At 52.8% G+C, this 19,129-nt stretch overlaps 7 protein-coding genes across 7 annotated transcripts; 2 read left to right on the forward strand and 5 right to left on the reverse strand.

Annotated features, from left to right (window-relative positions):
• Positions 1–1,636: 1,636 nt before the first annotated feature.
• On the reverse strand, positions 1,637–3,871 carry AYL99_07473 (hypothetical protein; the record flags this gene model as incomplete). Its single annotated transcript, XM_018838982.1, has 2 exons — positions 1,637–2,240; positions 2,343–3,871. The coding sequence occupies 2 exons, from the start codon at positions 3,869–3,871 to the stop codon at positions 1,637–1,639; spliced, it is 2,133 nt and encodes a 710-aa protein (XP_018691750.1).
• Positions 3,872–4,432: 561 nt separating this feature from the next.
• On the reverse strand, positions 4,433–6,064 carry AYL99_07474 (hypothetical protein; the record flags this gene model as incomplete). Its single annotated transcript, XM_018838983.1, has 1 exon — positions 4,433–6,064. One exon carries the CDS (start codon positions 6,062–6,064, stop codon positions 4,433–4,435), a length of 1,632 nt encoding a protein of 543 aa, XP_018691751.1.
• A 1,591-nt stretch (positions 6,065–7,655) lies between these two features.
• On the reverse strand, positions 7,656–8,443 carry AYL99_07475 (60S ribosomal protein L10-A; the record flags this gene model as incomplete). Its single annotated transcript, XM_018838984.1, has 3 exons — positions 7,656–8,118; positions 8,171–8,346; positions 8,399–8,443. The coding sequence occupies 3 exons, from the start codon at positions 8,441–8,443 to the stop codon at positions 7,656–7,658; spliced, it is 684 nt and encodes a 227-aa protein (XP_018691752.1).
• Positions 8,444–8,982: 539 nt separating this feature from the next.
• Positions 8,983–9,457, reverse strand: AYL99_07476 (60S ribosomal protein L30; the record flags this gene model as incomplete). Its single annotated transcript, XM_018838985.1, has 3 exons — positions 8,983–9,078; positions 9,168–9,322; positions 9,382–9,457. 3 exons carry the CDS (start codon positions 9,455–9,457, stop codon positions 8,983–8,985), a joined length of 327 nt encoding a protein of 108 aa, XP_018691753.1.
• Positions 9,458–10,211: 754 nt separating this feature from the next.
• AYL99_07477 (hypothetical protein) lies at positions 10,212–12,089 on the forward strand (the record flags this gene model as incomplete). The annotated part of the gene is made up of 1 exon (XM_018838986.1): positions 10,212–12,089. One exon carries the CDS (start codon positions 10,212–10,214, stop codon positions 12,087–12,089), a length of 1,878 nt encoding a protein of 625 aa, XP_018691754.1.
• Positions 12,090–12,957: 868 nt separating this feature from the next.
• AYL99_07478 (hypothetical protein) lies at positions 12,958–13,908 on the forward strand (the record flags this gene model as incomplete). The annotated part of the gene is made up of 1 exon (XM_018838987.1): positions 12,958–13,908. One exon carries the CDS (start codon positions 12,958–12,960, stop codon positions 13,906–13,908), a length of 951 nt encoding a protein of 316 aa, XP_018691755.1.
• A 986-nt stretch (positions 13,909–14,894) lies between these two features.
• Positions 14,895–18,644, reverse strand: AYL99_07479 (hypothetical protein; the record flags this gene model as incomplete). The annotated part of the gene is made up of 1 exon (XM_018838988.1): positions 14,895–18,644. The coding sequence occupies one exon, from the start codon at positions 18,642–18,644 to the stop codon at positions 14,895–14,897; it is 3,750 nt and encodes a 1,249-aa protein (XP_018691756.1).
• Between the last annotated feature and the right edge of the window lie 485 nt (positions 18,645–19,129).

Genomic DNA, 19,129 nt, shown 5'->3' on the forward strand with positions numbered 1-19,129 from the left:
GTTATTGATCTGACCCCTGCCATTGAGGTTAAACCAGTATTGCTCGAGGATACCTTGCTCTCTGTTCAGCATCCCTTCCCTTGTTCCACTTACTAAGAAACCCTTGTGAAGCGCGATCCGTGGAGAGCGAGTCATCACAAATACCCACGTCTTCTTACTGTGTTAGCTTTCGTAATCTGGCCATTGTTGAAGCGTCGTATGTTGTGTGAAGCTGAGGATATTGTAGGACAACCAAGGAGGCATCTTGTTGTGTTCTGGGGTACCAGTATATGAGCATTCGCGGTCTGTCTGTGTCCGCTGCAAGACGAGTGATCTTGCCGTTCTTATATACACGTTCCGGCGCCTCTTCTCGCGCCTGTTGCGCACGGCCGACGGGGTCCTTTTGGCACTGTTCCTTGCGCCCGTCGCCGCGCAACCCTTGCGAGTTCTCCAGACGACTGAGTACAGGGAGTACGGCCGTGAGACAACCCGAATAGACTCCGACCGAGTCTTCCCCGAACAGCCTCGGGATGAGGCTGCGCAAGGCTGGGGTTCGGTATAGATTCGGCAATGTCTGCGGTTGCTGTATACGCCAGAAATGACTGTCCTGACCGTCCTGTGGTACTTGCGGTCCAACAGATCTTTTCTCGAGTATTCCAACAGTTCAGCCACGCCTGAGAACAGCTACACTGCCACCGCGATAAGCTCAATCGAAACAAGGTACTCCTGCACTGAAACACTCATCCATGGAATCGTTCAATGGAGACCTAGAGTGGACTTCATCGAAAGCGGGTAATATCGCGGTTGAGCTTTTTGAATGTCGTATATTTCTTCTCTTTAATGTAAGGAGTAAATCGCCCTTTTTGTGACATGGAATAGCTTGTTAAAGGCTGTAGTTTTTTCATGCTCAGCGATATTGAAAGGACTATACTTGTGCACTGGTTCGGCGGCAAAGATGGCTAACCAAAAGTTTAGGCTGTAAGGTACCTTATTGGGCATCACCACGGGGAGCAATGAATCACGGCTCCTTGCTCTACAACGCACGATTCAACCGACACGCCGCCGCACTGCCAGCCAAGGTTACGAGAAAATTTAGGGAGCAGCCAAAGAGCAGGGAATCTTCCAGGTTCCCTGACGCCCCCCTGAAACAGATGCCTAGCCGAGTAATAGAGGTAGAACGTGACGGGTAATCCTGTGTCTCCAGTGATACTTCCCTTCCATTCCATCCGCCCTCGATCGAATACTCTTACCGACAATATCAATATCGAGAGTGAGAGGCCCCGTTCCGTAATCGTAGAGGTGGGAAAGATGAATCAACCACCCTGAAGCATGCGGGAAAACTTGTCATGTATGTGGCACGAATGAACTGACTATTTTTCAACTCTGAATTGGACGACCCTGCCCTGGCCTGGACTTTGCAGTGCAATCAATCTCTGTACTCGGTATGTAGAACATTGTTCAAACCAAAAATCCTCGTCAGGCCGTTACATTAATAGTACACAAACAAGCAGGTGTGCATTATATCCTCGAAAACATCATGTGCAAGGCGGAGGAGCCCCAGAGTCCGAAGCATTCACCCTTTGCTCGACCTGCGGGAGAAATGATCCCAAGCACCAAAACAAACACCAGACGCCCTGTATGTCCCTGCGCGGAGGCCTCAATAAATCGGTCTCCCCTCGTCCCACCGCCGGACCTCCACCGTCGAGCTGTCGTCCGCCTTCACCACGCTGTTACCTCGACTGCTCCCTTCTGCAGTCCTTCCATCGGTAATCAACCCGCCAGACCTCCGTCCCTCCAGCCCGGGCGCCAGGTCCAAAGGTCCAATCCATTCCCAAACACGACTCCACTCACCGGTCTTGCCTCCTTCCCGGGTCGCGGCCCTCACGTTGGAATTCCCTTCCACAATCTTCCTCACGTTTCGCCACACGCGTTCTCGTTCTGAGACACTGAATACATTCCTCAGCACATCATCTCTCAACTGTCCAACGCTGATAAATGGCTCGGACGCACGCCCGTCCTGATGCAGAGCGGCTTGCGTGGCTAGCCTGTCCAACGTCGTGGCCACGAGCCCGGGGATCTGCGCCGTGGCTTGTTGATAAGACAGTATCTTCTTGCGGCCGTAGACCAAGGCCGATGCAATCAGGATCAGAATTGCAATAGGGATTCGATTTTCTGTAAACGCTCGAAGGAGGGATCGTCGGACGGCGCACGCGAAGGGGAGTCTGGCGAGGGAGGAAGAGGAGAGGAGGGTTCGGCCGGATCTGCAATTGTGGGAACACGCGAGCTTCAGTCAGTCAGCGATTCGCAAACAAAGAGTGACAGCAACAACAGCCGCCAGAAAAGCAGATGGAACTCAACCCTACCCATCCTGAGTGACTTCAACTTCGTCTCGCGCTTTGATGTCGCCAAGCGCGCCACGCCAGAGCTCCTCGAACTCTAGCTCCGTCATTCCCCTCCTGCGCAACTTGGAGACGGTTTGCTTCAGTTCCTCTTCCGCAACCTCCAATTTGGGCGCGGCGGACTTTGCTACCGTCTTAACAGCCTCAGGTTCTTTTGCAACAGCCATTGATGAGCTCGTGACGTCTCCCCCGCACTCATAGGCGGCTCGCCTCTCACGAAGCTCCTCAATGGCTCGGTCTGCCACCGCCTTGATTCTCCTCTGTTTCTCGCTGTCTGGTTCACAGGTCGGTGGCAGCGGTACCAGGCCGTTCAAGGCCAAGGGATGGGGCTTGACCACAAAGTCACTCTCACATTCCACTTCCATGTTCGGGTAGCAGACGGCATGTTGCGGGCAGGGCTCGCACGTGGGTTGGAGGTTCTCATGCACCCAAGCAGGAATGTGTGGGTTGGAGGCCAGGGACCAGCTCGGTTCTCCCACCCCACAGTAGCCGATATTGACCTTCTCCTGCCTGTACCACGCTCCCAGTGCAGCAAGGACGGTCGTAATGATGGCCAGCGGCGCATTTTTCACGACCGCGTTTGTTTCCTTCTTCTTTTTCCTTCTCACAAGTGTCGAGGTGCGGTTGGGAATTAATTGCCCGTTCCTCTCTGCTTCCGCAAGTTCACGGGCAGCCTCGGGCGTGAATTCTTCTGTAACATCGACCCCATCTTCTGCATCGCCAGAGGAGACCCGAGACACTGGAAATAAGACCTGTGAGCGCGAAGGTGAAAACTCCTCGGACTTGATAGGGGGCGAAGTCGTCTGCCGGCGTTTGACGGTGCTGGTTGATGATAACGATTTTCGTGTGCGAGACGCCGAAGATTTGCGATCATGGGAGGCCGACGTCGGACTGGATCCTGACTGAAATGGATTGTCGTCGGAGAAAGGGCTTGTCTCTGCTGCACTGGCTGATTTTCGCTTTGGTTTGCTGTCCGGTTGTTCGATCTTAACAGAAGGTTCTGGGGCAACCTCAACGGGTGCACTCTTGCGAACTCTGCGGACGGTCGATTTCTCTCCCTCTGGTTCGGTGTCGGATGCGCGCGGTGTCCGGGTCGCGCTCTTCCTGCTGGGAGTCTTGGTTCGCTTAGACGTCGACGCAGCTGAGGCGGCAGCAGTGAGGTCCGACTTGCTTTTCCTGCTGCGCGGTGTTTTCGGAGGCGGGGGAGGCGGCATGAGTTGACCGTCGTCCCCGTCGTCATCGTCAAGTGTTCCTTGACTGCTGGGAACATCCGTTATGCCTTTGCTTGTGCGCCGGACTCTAGCTTGCGCACGGAGGAGCTTTTCTCTCTGCGGTAAGACCTCTTGCTCCAAGATTTCCAGCAGTTGAGCCTTCTTAGCCGAGGACGGATAGTGCACATTTTGTGCGACAAGGATGGAACGGATGCGAGGGACGGTGAGGCTGTTCAGGTCGAAACCTGGTTGCAGGTAGTATAATTCGTCCTCGTCCGCCATAGTGATGACGGCGGCGACTGGTTAGCGGAAGACCCAGGTCAGAGCCACTTGCGCCCAAAATAACGGGAATTCGGTTCTAGAACAACGTCACGTCAGGGCCAAGTTGACGAGGGCAAACATAAAGAGGGTTTGAGGAAAAAGTGGACGAAGTGTTGCTTGAACGGGGCAATGGCAATAGGATCAGGTTCGAGAGTGTAAACAATGGGCGCAGTGGGGTGGGAGAGGCATCCACCTCTGGTGGCAGAAGCATAGTTCCCGTCCTCGTCATGTGACCTGGCTATGAAACGCGGAAACCAACACAACAACAACACCACCACCACCACCACCCCACTCTCTCGATCAAAGTAGAATCTGTTTATTGTTCAAGCGAGTCTCAGACTCTCTAAAAAGTAGTCTCATCCTCCAGATTCCTGTCTGTGCCAAGACAGTAAGAAAAGTTGAGTTCCTGAGCCAACCAAACTTCATATAAGTCGTGATCCATATTCATACAGTGCGCCCATGGCCGATGCATAATGCCATAAGACGTATCCAAAGTGTCTCGCCACGTTACGTTCTGATATTCTACACTTCACCCCAAGCCCCACCACTGGCCAAGATGCTGCCACTTCCGACGCTTCCACCAATGTCCCAGTAGTTGCGACTTGATCCGCTTCTCACGAGGGACGCTTTCCTGCTGCTGCGCACGCTTTCGCTAGCACAGCTACTTGCAGGTCGTCTAACGCTTACTCTGGACTCACGTCGTAGGCGGGCAGGAGATCGCTGAGCCCGAGCGACGAGAGGATGGTGCTGGCGTATGATCGCCGTCCGAGTGGCGGCATCTTCAAGAGCTTGTCTTGAGGCTTGGGGCGATTGAGCAGACGACCTGCTCGCGAACCGATCTCTGAGGTAGCGGAACACCATCTTCAGATCGAGCTCTCTCTCCCAGTACTCCCTCTCTCGCTGAAGGCTCATAGACGAGTCGAGTGGTGAGGTGGTAGAGACGGGGTCTTCTTCAAACCCCCAATTCTCGGCATGTGCCGGGTCCCGAACGGTTGGCGGAAAATTAGGCGTCATGCCAGATGAGATGGTGTCTTTTGACGGGCTTTCCTCGCTGGGTGACAGAGACAACTGCGGTTTTGGCCGAGAGGCAGAAACCGGCATGCCGGCATAGTCAGGACTGCGTGAGTAAGTCGTGAAAGCTCCCGGGTGTGGTGACAGTTGATGCACAAAAACACCCAATTCTCGGGCAATACGTTGAAGTAGCTTGTCCCTCCACGTCGAATCTTCGATGGCACGGCCTTCGGACGCCAGCTCAGGTATAGAAGGCAGAGCATGGCTGGAGGACGGCCTGCTTTCGTAAGCCTCATCTGGAAGGCTCTCCCCAAATATGACCGACAGAAGCGGTTCGTCAATACCGATGACATCACGGATAAACTTCCTTGTGATGCGGCGCCAGAATGGCTCTGCCTCTTCTGGCTCTGCTGCTGGCCTGGATAGATAATCACTCTGCTTTGGTGTCGTCCCGAGTACATCTTCATTGATAGACGCCAGTGTCTCTTGGTAAGTGGACTGGCGAGATCCCCTCCTCAGTCGTCTGCGGGTTTCTCGTTCCACTTCGTCCATCAATGCTTGACTTTGCTCCATCCGCCACTTCTCTATCCGCATTCTCTTTTCTTCGCTTGCCTGCGCTTCGATCTCATCTATGGTATCGAGCCTCCTCTGCACACTAGAAGGCCTCCGGTGATGTCCGTCGTGTTTTCGTTTTGGATTGTATGCCTCATGCTGCCATAACTGTTCAAGGACAGGAGGGCTTGAAGCGGGGAAGGTGCCCAGGCCGTCATGCGTCGGCAACACAGCACCTTGCGTCTGGTGGGAGATAGTAGGATACAAGGTAGGTTCTCTGAACGCATGCAGCCCATCGTCAAGGCTGTCGAGTTCACCATCTTCCGTGACCTCTTCATCGAACACGGATGATTCAAGCCTACCCGACCGCCCTGCAGTGTTGAGTGATATATCGCTCGCTCTTGAAACCCCCACAGTCTGGCTGGTATGAGTCCGAGTGATGGTGGACTCTGCCGTGCTCGGAGAGAACAGGACCCATTCTTGGGAGTCCTCTACTGTCGTTCGTCGTAATTGGGTTTGGGAGGACGAGTCTTGGGATTGATTTGCGTTGATGACAACTGGCCGCGGTGCTGCAGATTGTTGGAAGGCCATGTTTCCCGACCCGCGGACGTACGGGTGGGCCGTGCTACGGAGAGCACGAGAATGGCCGCGAGGGTTAGGATCGGACTGAGGATGGTAAGGGGAACGGAGGATGGAATCAATTGACAAAGGACTGAGTTTGTCTTATTTGGAGCGTCAGTCGTTCTTTGTCTCTGCCAGGACGTGTCTGTCAGTTGGTCGGGATTCAAAAGTGGAGGTCCAGCTCCGATCAAGGAGATGCGCGAATGAGTTGTATGCTCCTTTCCGGGAACCCCAATGTCACGAGGTCGAGGGCGGTGCTTGGAGCGAAACGAGGAATGGAGAATGACAGTAATCGATATGGGACAGTATCAGATAGAGTATTGAGTCAAATGTATAAAGGGGGTAAAGGGATGTGTTCGGGATAGGAAGCGGCAAGGAGGTTGTACAAGGTTCCCGACAACCTCGCAGGTGTTGGGTGATGAGTGACACGTCGAGTCGAGTAATCGACAGATAGAGCAGCCAGCGATTGCAACAGGATGGTTAGGAGTGACACCCAAGTGGAAGCCCAGCTTGTCGGAGAAGCCAGCCGCAGTTTGACAGCATGACCACAGCTGCGGCTGCTGCGGGCGTATGCATGACGAGATGCAAGATTTCCTTGGAGCCCATCATCGTTATCATAGGACCTTGCAGGGGACCCTTGAACCCAGTCACTCCCTGTCCAACGTTCCGCTCCCGGCCTAGTCTCCCCAAGAGATACACTTCATCCCAGAGATCTCCTATCTGGCCGCCTAAACATGTCACTCTGACCCTCCCTCCTCGTACTTCGGTCCTATTCACCAAGCCCATTTTGTTACGGACCCCAGCGGCATTCCTGACTAACAGATTGCCCAGAAACCACGCGACCTGGTTGGAAATCCTGCCACTTCTGTAATACAAAAATGGGCAGGGCTTCTCTCGGAGAATTGTCCTTCATGATGATGAGGCAATAGGCCGAACGGATGAAAAATTACCATTTTGTTCTTCCTAATTCCTCCGCCCCCTCAGACATCAGGCACGCAATCTGACTGTCGGATTGTGGCAGACTGTCGTGGTAGACGGGAGGGCGCGCGCAGTCGGTCGCCGTCGCCGGTCAGGGAACAACCCAAGTTTAGCCCCGGGATGAGCATCAGGTTCTCGTATCGCCACTCCTTCCTTGTCGTCACTTCTATGTATACGGTAGGGAGGGCCAGGGGTTGTATTACATATTACCTCAGTGGTACCAGGGGCTTCCAGGGCGGGTCGTCTTCACCTTCCCATTACAGGTACATTCGTCACCTTTCAGCAAGTTATTAGGTACGTGTGGAGGCATCTATGAAAACAGGTTTGTCTCATTTGTGTCACTGTCCTTCATTTCGCGTCTATCATGATCAGAAGTATCTCAAAGGTACTCCCTGCCGTCTGACGGAACCCATTTGCCGGGTGAAGGGGCGCATTTTTCATTCCGGACAAAAGAATCGTTCTGAAACATGCGAGGATGTTGTCCAGCTAATTCTTTCGTTCCGTGAAACTAAAACTACTCCGATATTCCACCTGTGACCTCTGCACGTGCCCCTCGCTTCACCTTCGAGGCGAAACATGAAATCTATGCCTCAGCGGCGATCTCGCTGCCACCCTCGTACGCACCCGGGAATCGCTTCATGTTCTGCTCAATGTTGCCCTTGTTCCTTAAGAATTGGACATATGCGCCATCAATCAAAACACGACCTTCCTGCTTCAACTTGACGTACTCGTCGCGTCTCAACGGCGTGAAACCCCAGTTCTTGCTGACGATGATCTTTTGGCGACCGGGGAACTTGTACATGGAGCGACGTAGAGCCTCGATGGCGGTGGCACGGTGGGCGTCTCGGGTTCGGACCGACAGGAGGATCTGGCCAATATTGACACGGGCGACGGTGCCATTGGGCTTGCCCCAGGCTCCTCGCATTCCAGTCTGAAGTCTATCGGCACCAGCGCAGGACAACATCTTGTTGATGCGGACGACGTGGTAGGGGTGGGCGCGGACTCGTAGATGGAAACCTTCTTTGCCTGCAATCTTGACGAGATATCTGAAACCTGCGTTAGCCAACCTTTCCTCCTCTCACACGACTGTAGACGTACTTGTTGGCGCAGATACGGGCCGCTTCGAGGGCTTCAGAGCTCAGTTGTTCGTACTCGTTGGAAACCATGTGCACGCAGAGGGGGAATTCGTCGACATTGGCACGCTTTCGTCCCAGATCGAAGATACGGATCTTGGGGTCAGGGACACCACGGTTGAATCGAGACTTGGGGTAGGGCTGCAAGAAATTAGCACATCAACCGCACATTGTCGCAAAATCATCTACTGACCTTGTTCTTGCAGTATCTGTAGCATCTGGCAGGTCTTCTGGCCATCTTGACAGTTGTTCAGAGAGGCTAGCACTTCTTGCGAACGATATGGTGGAGGGGAAGAAGTTGAAGAGTCGACGATGAACTTTGTAGGTTGCCCACTGAACTTGATTTCAAATCGGATGCCAAGACCATCCGCCACCAGAAACCAAGAAAGATACATTCTTGCCCTAATTCCCGATCCGGAAGCCTGTAAGTCCGGGCCTCGAGTCTGACACAATAACTTACGCACTAGACTTGGGTCTCTACAGTGTCAGACGTGATATTTATAGTTTCAGTTGGCAGGTTACAAAAGAGAGCATTGAAAGACACCGGGAAAGAGGATGAGGTTTTCATTGTCTAGGCTGCTCTTTCTGAATTATGGAGCAAGATGCCTCTCTCTATCTTGTGTTGAAATTTCCGTAATCCCAGACCCATGGATCAGCGCACGTTTGCAGGGACTGCTTCATCGCAATTGTCTTGCCTTCTGCGCCCTCGACGGCTAGGGTATCAAGACATTGAACGCATAGACTTTTTCACAATGCACTTGTGCATGAAGTTGGTGTTTATGAAGCGGCGCCGAGGATATCAGAGTCACCAGCATCAAGAACAGCCATGGTGGAGCAGCGGTACAGCTTTCCGCAAGCAGTGCCCAATTCAATCTACAGGCGGTGGAGAAATATTAGCCAGCATTCCCTCCAAAGCCCGTGGGAGCTTCTTCTCAGGGTTTTTCATGTGAACCTGCACTCACGTTGTTTCCAGCAAAGTGGTGGACGTTGGTCTTTGAGAGCATGGAGTAGTACTCAAGTTCGCTCTTGCGGAGAGGAGGAGTATTGCCGGCAATGATGACCAGCTTAGCTTTTCCAGATCGAAGGCATTTGAGAGTTGACTTGTAGCCTAGAGTAACTACATGCAAGTGTTAGACGTGCACTGAAGGGGTTTTGGGCATTAAATGGCAAACTCACCTTTGCCGGATTTCATCACAAGCGCCAGGCGCGAGTTGATGCTGTCGGTGGTCTTCTTCGCCTTCTTTGGTGCCATCGTTGCGCTCTACTAAATCCGATAGTAGAATTGATTGAACGTTGCGCTCCGGCGACTGTGTGGTGTTGGTGGTGAGAAAAGAAATTCGGCCTAGCACTGTGCCCAAAAATGCGCTTTGCTGTGGGAATTGTTCTTGGCAGTGGGCGAGCACGTGATTTGGTTTGGCCTTTTGAACAGGGCACAAGAGTACTGTAGGGGCGATCATGGCCCCTGGCATTGCTGGGTTTTAACCAAGCGGGCCCCGGAACTGCCCTCTTTTGGGCATGCTACACCAACGCCTCATGCGGCAATGCAAGCAAGGGCCGCATTTGGGGCTGCCTCCAGCAACGCGAGGCTCCGCTGTTGCTCCTGCTGCTACCATTCCGGAGATTTCACTTATGGCATGTGCATGCATGTTTGGATAACTCTTGAGTATCACTCACTCATGCTGTATTCGAAAATATCAGATGGCTGAGTGCATCACCTGCTCATCGCCAACATCATCCTGCATTGATTTCCAAAACATCGCCGTCATATCTATCGCAGCTGAACACCGCCGTCACTGATCACTGAGGCGCAGGCTCGCTTCCCAGCCAATACCTGTGTCCACCCTCCCTCGCCAGCCAATACTATCTTCGCACCCTCGATTATTTATGTTGCAGTCGGAAACTGCCTCCAAGTCATTCATTAACTGGGCCGCCCGGCTTCCGCATTACCTCCAACGTCTCAACGCGTCTCGATTGCTTGGCCATAAATCTGCGCAGGAGTAATCAACATGGCCACGTCCAACTCTCGGACACCGCTTTCCAATACCTCCAACACGCCTCCGTCTCGTCGCCCACCCAACGACAATAGTCCCAACAGAACTGGTGTTGGAAGTTCTGTGCCCGCAAGTACAGGAACAGGCCTTGCGCGCACCCCGTCTCTCCGGCAGACCCGACCCTTGCGGAAAGCGCCCAACCGCATGAGCACTTCTTTTATTGGCTCTGTCGACCACGATCAAGAGGACGAAGAAGCAAAGTCGGCCAACGTACAACTGATCAAGGATCTGCAAGAGCAAGTCCAACGCGCCGAGCAGGCGTCAGAGCGTTACAAAAAACAATTAGAAGTCATGCAACAACGTTTGGACGAGGTCTCGCAGGCGCAGATGGCGTCGGAGGAACGCGACTTGCAAAAGCAAACCGAAGTGGACCGTCTGAAAGCAGAGATCAGAGATCTGAACAGACAGCGCCGAGAGCTGGAAATTGAACAAGAGGAGCACCAGCAGCTCTTTCTCCAAGAACGAGAACGACAGATGAATAAAGAGGCAGAGCTACAAGCCACCATCAACAGGCTAAACGAAGCGCTTCGCCTGCAGGGTACTGAAAGGTTGAATGCAAGCCGAAGCGCAGGCATGGCTGAGTTTCAGGCGGCAGACGCGAAAGCCGACGGAGAAGGCTTTCGACCAGAACACCTTGGCTCGAACGTCGCTCACAACCTGCAACAGAAAGATGAGACGATTAGCGCTCTCCGCTTAGAACTGGCCGAAGCACATCTCAAACTGACACAACAAGAACATGTGGGAGATGGACGCTTCCTGGAGTTAGACCAAGCGATCTCAGAAATGAAGATGCAGAACGCAAAACTTAAAGAGGAAAACGAAAGTTTCCAAATGCTTTTGAGCGAGAAGACGCTCAAAGGCACCTTTATGCACCATGAGCACACGGACGAAGAGTTGAGTACGATGAGCACGCTGGCGGAGGAGCTCGAATCCACCGAGGAAGACGAGAGCAACGAGGGCCAGAATGAGATATCTAAGAAGCTGGAAGGAGAAAACAAGTCACTACGAGATCAAAACAAGGCTCTCACCTTATACATCGACAAGATCATCGGGCGGTTGCTGTCGCACGAAGGGTTCGAGCACATTATCCAAGACAAAGACGATCCGCCTGCGCCCCCCACAAAGTCGCACGCCGAGAAGGCGTTGCCTGCGATACCCGATCAGCAATCTGGCCCCCCATCCACCGTAGCTGGGGTAGCTACCGGCTTGCTGCAGCGAGCCAGATCTGTTGTTTCACGGCCAGGAGGCAAAGCACGGCCCATGTCTTACGCGCAACCATCATCGACAGGACCCACGGCCAATGAGAACCCGGAGACCGCCCCCAGCATACCACTCAACAGGGGACACCGGAGGGCAAGATCTGATCAGGCGCAAGCCGACATGGCAGCTGCCGCAGTGGTTCAGCAAATGAATCGTGGATCTCCCATGAGAACGGTCTCTGGGGGACCAATGAGCCCAGGCATTCGGCCACTGAGCCCACAGCTGTCTCAAGGGCGCGGATCCTATTTTGGGGGTGCTACCAATTCTACCACCACACGTACACCATCTGCTTCTGGCACGCGTGGAGGTAGTTCTGCAAACAGCGTTACCAGCGACTCGCATAGCGAGGAACAAAGGTCGACTACCGATGGGGGTTCGATGACAGCACAGATGAGCGGAGAACGACAGAATCAAGCGAGTATTCCTGGGGCGGTCATGAAACAGAACCAGTTGAGGCCGCTACGATTAGTACAGGAGCAAACGGCGTCCGAAGAAGAGATGCAGAAACGTGGGAATAGAAATTCTGTTTGGGGATGGTTCAGGGGGAGCACCATCGAGACCCAAGACGAGTAGAGCGTCTGTCAGAGAATAGGGGTATGTGAGCAAATAGACTATAGAGACTCTGTAGCCGTTGAAGGCCTTGGGTGCCCATACAAGAATCCGCGAGCGTTGCAAGCAAGCGTGGCATTTGGAATCAAATTATCAAACTAATATTGTTTTCTCTGTGATGCGAAATGGACATATTACAAGTGTTTTCAGGGCTGACAGCAAATGACGGTAAATGCTTCGAGGCCTCTGCGACAATCCCGTCCCGGGAATTTGTTTTCTTGGCCGGCCGGCTTTGGCATATTGGGAAAGCCGGCTGCCATTGATTAATATTATTCCGTTTTTCCGGTATGGCGCCCAATTCTCTATATCGAATCGGGTCTTTTTCACGACTTGAGCGAATTCAGTGCTTTCTCTGCTCACGACTGCGCTTCCAGCCTCCCAATTCGATGAAGATTTCCCTTGTCTCTTGCTGTCCCTGGTATTTGCGTCCTTAGTTGACTTTTCTATGACTCCACTTCCACCCATTCCCATCCTCTGTGGGCCATCTGACGCCGGTCCCAACCCAAGTGACGACCGCGATGAGGGTCCCCCATTGGAGGAGTGGGCGGGGTGGGAAAAGTTGGGTACAAGGACTCGAGTCACAATTTCTGTCCCGCCTTACTGAATGAGCCCTTTTCGCCCTATGGCAACACCGTCTATCTATTTCCCTTTCCTTGTTGTTCTCGAGATTGTTTCTTCTCTCTATTTCTTCGAGTCTCTCTTTCTCTGACCGAGTTTGCTGCGGCTTAAAAGCAATCGTGTGCTGACTGTCGTTGAAAGATTTTCACTGAGACGACCCTCCCCTCCCATTAACCTAGACACAGACCTTCACCGCATCGAATAACTCAACAGAATGCCTGCCCAACCCAAGATTCACTTGGTCCGCCACGCCCAGGGCTTCCACAACTTGGGCTCTGAATTCCACTCTCTACATGACCCGCGTCTCACGCCGCTGGGGGAGTCGCAATGCGCCACCCTCCAAGAAAGGCACTGGCCCGCCGAGCGGCAGCAATCCCTCTCCCTGATCACCGCCTCACCTCTAAAGAGAACGCTTCACACCGCCTTGCTCACCTTCTCGCCGGCCTTGAAATCAAACGCCAAGTGTAAGCCGGCCATCCTCGCCATCCCCGACGCACAAGAAACGTCCGACTTTCCCTGCGACACGGGCTCGGACCTCGACGTCCTGCGAAGTTTCTGCGCCGAGCAGGACTGGCCGGTCGACCTCTCCCTCGTAACGGAGTCGTGGAATGTTAAAACATTGAACAACCGCTATTCGCCCGCGAGCCAGGCCATCAAAGCCCGCGCGAGAGACTGCCGCCGCCTCCTCCGCCAGAAGGCCCGCGAACTGGTCGAGAGTGGCGACGACAACGTCGAGATTGCCCTCGTCACGCACGGCGCATACCTTCACTATCTCACCAACGACTGGGAAGACGCCACCAAGCTCTCCGGTACAGGGTGGGAGAACACTGAGCACCGCACGTATCACTTCGAACACGCCTTCGACTCGGACTCAGACGAGGACGCGTTCCTGACGGAGACAATGGAGAGCCGGCAGCGGCGCGGCGTTAACCACCCGATGCAGCCCCATAGCAAGCAGCATGAGCTGTTCCAGCGAATGATGCAAGGGTGGGAGGACCAGGGACTGCCGAACCCGAGCAAGCTGTCTCATGCTGCCGTCGCTGACGAAGAGATCATCGAGGAGCAGGAGAAGTCGGGCCAAGAGCCGGCCGACGCCGAGAGGCACATCACTATGGCTGCGGACGAGGTGCAGCCCCAGCCTGCCAGCGTGCAGGTGACAGCATAGGGATCTTGCAATCTTGCTATATGACCCAACTCCATGTACCTTGTGGGGATTGTGGCAGAGCGGGTTGACACGAACACACCGAACGAGAAGGAGCACCTCTTTTCCTACATTTACTCCGTCTGCTACCTTGATTGGACACCACCTCTTGGACTAGGATTTTCTGGGTTGGTTGGCCAAACTGACTCCGCCAAACGAAAGAAAGAACGGAGTGAAGAGATGCTCGCCGGTTCCGCCTGGATATGGATATAAATTTGTTTTCTTTATGGAATTCCCCGGCCAACTCTTCGCTCGCTTCAGGCTGGTCCATACGAGTAGTATGTCGACTGGGTCCACACGACCTGCACTGGATAGATAGAGCATGAGGCGGAAAGAAAGGGGGAAGAGGGGGGGTTGATTGCCCAATCACTAATGCTGAAGCTACTTGCTCGAGCTAGCTGGGGTTGGTTGAAAAGCCCATGGCGATTAGGGACTGGGACTGGGACTTACTTACTGGTTCATGGCAACGGACATGGAGACAAGACATAAGACATTAAAATTACAAAACCTAGACAGGGACGAAATAGACATAGAAATAGAACTAGAAACGACAGCACCCAAGCCCGATCGATGAACAATAAGACATGGCTTATGCTATGGCACACCGTGAAGAGAAGAGAAGGAAAGGGAAAGCAAAACTGCATATGAACCCAGAGTCACTTAGTCAGTCAGACAGACTTACTATATCTAGACTGCCTATTTGTCTTAGTTCATACAGATCATAAAGGAGGAGCAGGAGGACAATCGATGAGAGACCTTGAGTAAACCATACACATTCAAAATCAAAAATCATGTATCGCTTGTTCGCTTGTTCGCTTGCTCTGGGAAAAAGAAAAGTCCATATTCCATTCTACTGTCCTCATGCTCCGTTCGTGGATTAGTTCGCCATGTCCAGCGTAATGAATCGTTCCCGGCACACCCCTCCCTCAGATAGATGCAGGAGAGACAAATCACAACGTCCCGAACCCGACACAGTTCTCAATTGCCTTGGTCAATTTCTCTTTCATGACCGTCCGGCTCGAGTACTTCGGCAGCAACAACCGGCCGTAGCACGTACTGCTGCTCGGCAGCCTCTCGTCCTCCTCGCCGTTTTTCTGGATAATGAACGTCACGCTTTGCATCCCATTGACCGGGACTCGGTCACTCGCGGTGACGAACTCCAAGAGCTGCCGGTGCTGTTGGGTGCTCATGCTGCGAACGATGTGCCAGAAATCCTCGATTGTGGCCGAGTCGGGTTTATAATCGTCGTAGGTGGCGGTCTTTTGGAGCTCATCGATGTCGATCTCGTGGTATCCCTCAACCAAGGCTTTCAAGGATTCAGGATTGAAGATAGACAATGCCGTACGGTCGAGGCAGGTGTAGAATCCCCTGGCAAAGGCCTCATATTGTGGTTCGATGGATTTATGCGTGAGCCACAGGATGTAGTCTTTGACATATTGTTCCCGATTGGCGTTGGTGACCAACGAAGCTTCCTGGCCAGAGTTCTCCAGCATGTCACTATCGATGCTGACAGGAGTCGATATGCCTTTGATTTCGATGGAGGATGTACGACTTAAGATCGAGCCGTTCGGGATATTGGGACTCAGGTTTGGTGACGGCTGAGGAGGCGGAGTCAATGCTGGCTCCAGCGGCAACTCAAAAGTGGTGGATTTGGCCTTCTCTTTGCCTTTTTTGCTCGTCCGCGGCTTTGTTGGTGGCCAAGGATCATGGCGGCCAACTTTCTGCATATCCACCGAGACAGTGGTTCCACAGAGCTCGTAGCTGAATTCATAGGTTCTGGCGATCACCTCCCCAACGTCCCCATCAGACCACTCCAAGAGCGCTTTCAACCCCTTCGTCAAATCAGGCCAGCCGTCGGCGATATGGTCGAGCTTCTTCACCTTGAGTCCCAGAAGCTTGCGGTAAAATGCCAAGGGCATGGTGAGCGGTAGAGTGATCCCGTTATAGATAGCCATTGACATCAGAATCCCCAGAGCCTCAAACCTGTAGAGTGGTTCAAAGGAACCTGGCTGGAACCACGTCATCCTTGTCGTACTGTCAACCGTAAACATGGAATAGTCTGGTTTGAGTGCGTCCCCGAAAACAATTCTGAAGAATTCCTGCTGAACTCCACCATGATCGAGACCATCTTCTCCTTCGTCCTTGCCGAGTCGGACGCGCAAAGGGCGCATCAACTCTCGGCGTTGACGTTGCCATATTTGATCGATTGCATCGTTCAAGATGTCATGTCTGCGGATTGTGAGCACGAAGAATCTGGCCATGTGAGGCCGCAGATGAGCCAGGACCTCCTTGGCCGAGTAGATCGGGATAGCAGGTGCCCACATGTACTGCCTGATATCGTTGTATACAATGGTGGCGTCCTCGTGCGACTTCTTCATGATCGCAATATTTATTGCCCTGAAATACTTGACCAGAACGTGTGGTTGAAAGAGAAATGAGAAAGACAGCAGGTGTATTTGTCGTGAGTCAGGGCGAAAGGACAACCATTCTGATGGCATGGACATCTCGTCGAAAGTTGCGGCGATGAATGGCATGTGAAACCACTCTGCATCCATATTCAGTTGATGTCGTGCCCGGTACAATCCAGCCAAAAGTTCCAAGGCGCCGCCCACCGGGCTCGCACGCTGAATGACTGGAGAACGATTCCAATCCCTGAGCATGATCGTCCGCCCAAGCTCGAGAGCAGCAAAGCCGATCCAGCTGGAGTTTTGATCAAATCGGCTCCATCCATAGAGGTAGTCTCGATCGAAGCGATCAATGAGTGATTCAACGATGGTGTTCTTATTCAGCTTCGACATGCCTGAGCTCTTGAGGGTGGCCGCCCACTTGGCCACGGTCAACCGGTGGCTGACGACATTCATCAGAGACGTGAGCAACCGATGAACGGCCCAATCTTCGGTAATGTCGATGACTTCGATAATCTCGCGTATGAGCGATGGATCTTGATCTTTGGAGATTTGCCAGGACGAATGCGCAAATCCGCTGTTTCTCTCCCTCGCAAAACGGACAAATTGATCCTTTCTCTTGAAAACTGATGCGGTGGGGGGATGAAAGATGGTGGTTGTCAGGGATAAGAGCGCCACAAAGCATAGGTCAGTGATCTGAGAATCATCGAGTGGAATCAAGGGCTCGTTGGCCTCTGAGAGTACATCAAGCTCCGCAGGATCCGGGGGTAAATTGATCGAGCTGTTGCGGTCCGAAGATTGGCGTCTCTTCAACAATGATAACTCGCAATTTCCACTGCTCGATCGAATATTTCTTCCTGGCCGTCTGCTCAGGAACCACGGTGGCAGGTAGTATGCGTGCTGTAGTGCTTTCAAAATGCTGTTCATGACCAGATCACGTTGCTCAAATTTCTGCATATAAGCAAAGCTGAACAAGAGCGCTTGCACATCATCTCTTGTGCTTGTATAAATGACCGGCCACAGGCTTACAGACCCATTTCCCGACCTGGCATCAAGTCTGTCTTCCGAACCCGCTTCATTCTGCTCTAGGAGACTTTTCACCCCATGCCAATAGCTAGCTTGAAGATTCATGACCGTGTTCATAAGCCGCACAGGATCACTGAGACAAAAGGCAAGGCTTTGTTTTATGAAGGGAACGAACTTCTGTTGATAGCCCTTCTCGTCTGGGCCCACACAGCTCAACCAGGGCAGGGTGAACCAAGTAAATGTTCGAAGGGTGTAAGCTTGTTGATGAAGTGGCCTCGTTGACGCGCATTCTTGCTCGTCTGTCTCTGCTTCCGATAAGGTCTTAGTGTTTTCCACAGACGTGAGGTGGTCTTCTGGCGTGCCCTCGACAGAACCTTGTTCCTGATCGCTAGACGGTCTGGCTAGTCTTGAAACTTTGGTCGTGTCACCATCGCTTTTCGCTGGCAACCAGTTGAGGAGCCGAAGCGGCACCAAATCAAATAGTGTTTGCGTGAAAGAAGCGAGATCTTTCTGACTTGCCGGGGCCGTGGCGGGCTGCTCTAATATACCGTTTGCCTCCTGTTCACCGACTTGTTCTTTCTCCACGTTGCTTCGGGGAATAGTACGGTTCAAGACATCCGCCGCCTCATCTGCTGATTCGAGTTCTCGGAGGCGTCGCGCAGCCTGAACCACACCTTCTTGGCTTATTCTTCGCGGCGCATGCTCTGTTGTCGGCATGGGTTTGGACGAGTCCTTAGTGCGCTGTACAAGGCCCGACGGCTTTGAAATATGTCCATTTTCCTGTCGCAGGTGCCCGACCTTCTCGTGACTGTTCCTCCTTTTCTTGATGAGGGCCGGTTCCTCATACCAGGGCACCACGGGTTCGTTGTGGCAGAGTCCAGTGAAGGGTTCCTTGCCATTTCGATTGTATTCGTCTACCAACTGGCATGCCAGAGTCCTTGCACTCAGCTCGGTATATTTTCTCAAGGGGGCCGTGCTGTTCCTCCTCCGATAGCTCAGGCAGGTGGGGGTGGCACAGTTGATATTGCGGCATCCGTACTGGATCTGGTTCGTGTAGCGCCGAATCAGAAGGCGAAGTCGCCGGTCACGCTGGGCATGGGTATTCGAGTAGAGTAGTTTGGGATCTGAGACGGAGATTATGTCGTCGAGGACATAGTCAGGCGCATGGAAACCGAGTTCACTAGTCTTCACGCGGGGTTGTTTTTCAGGGCCTTCGTGCGTCGATTCGTCCAAAGAGACCGGTTTGGAACCAGGCTTCGTAAAATGCATGACAGATAACGACTAAAAGAAGGCAATGTTGGACTAAGAGGGGGATAAATTGTGGTGTGAGTAGAATTACATCCAACTTACAAAGAGTGAGTGAGTTGTGTTTCAAGAGAATAAATACTGTGTAAAGATGTGGCTGCGGAGAGATCGTCCCTTGCGTCGCAAGGCAGAAACTCAGCCTCGTGACAAAACTGCAAATATTCACAATCATGAAGCAGGTAGAGATCACAAAGCGGACTTCAATTTTGGCAGTCCTTCACTCATTGTACATTATATTACACCTTTGGAGTGCATAGTTGACATCACTTCAACAGTTTTCTTGCCGCGTTTGCGATGTCCAGAGCGCATTGCCGGCCAGCAACAATCACCATGTCACTAAAAGCACATGCCCACCCAGGAAATCTGCGGGTCGCTTGAATGTCAAGTCATCCCAGAACGCAAGAATTGATTGTTCACCCGTGTCCCTTTATGTCCGTTCGCCCGCTATG

The sequence above is a fragment of the Fonsecaea erecta genome (genome assembly GCF_001651985.1).
Source record: "Fonsecaea erecta strain CBS 125763 chromosome Unknown Scaff6, whole genome shotgun sequence".
NCBI lineage: Eukaryota > Fungi > Ascomycota > Eurotiomycetes > Chaetothyriales > Herpotrichiellaceae > Fonsecaea > Fonsecaea erecta.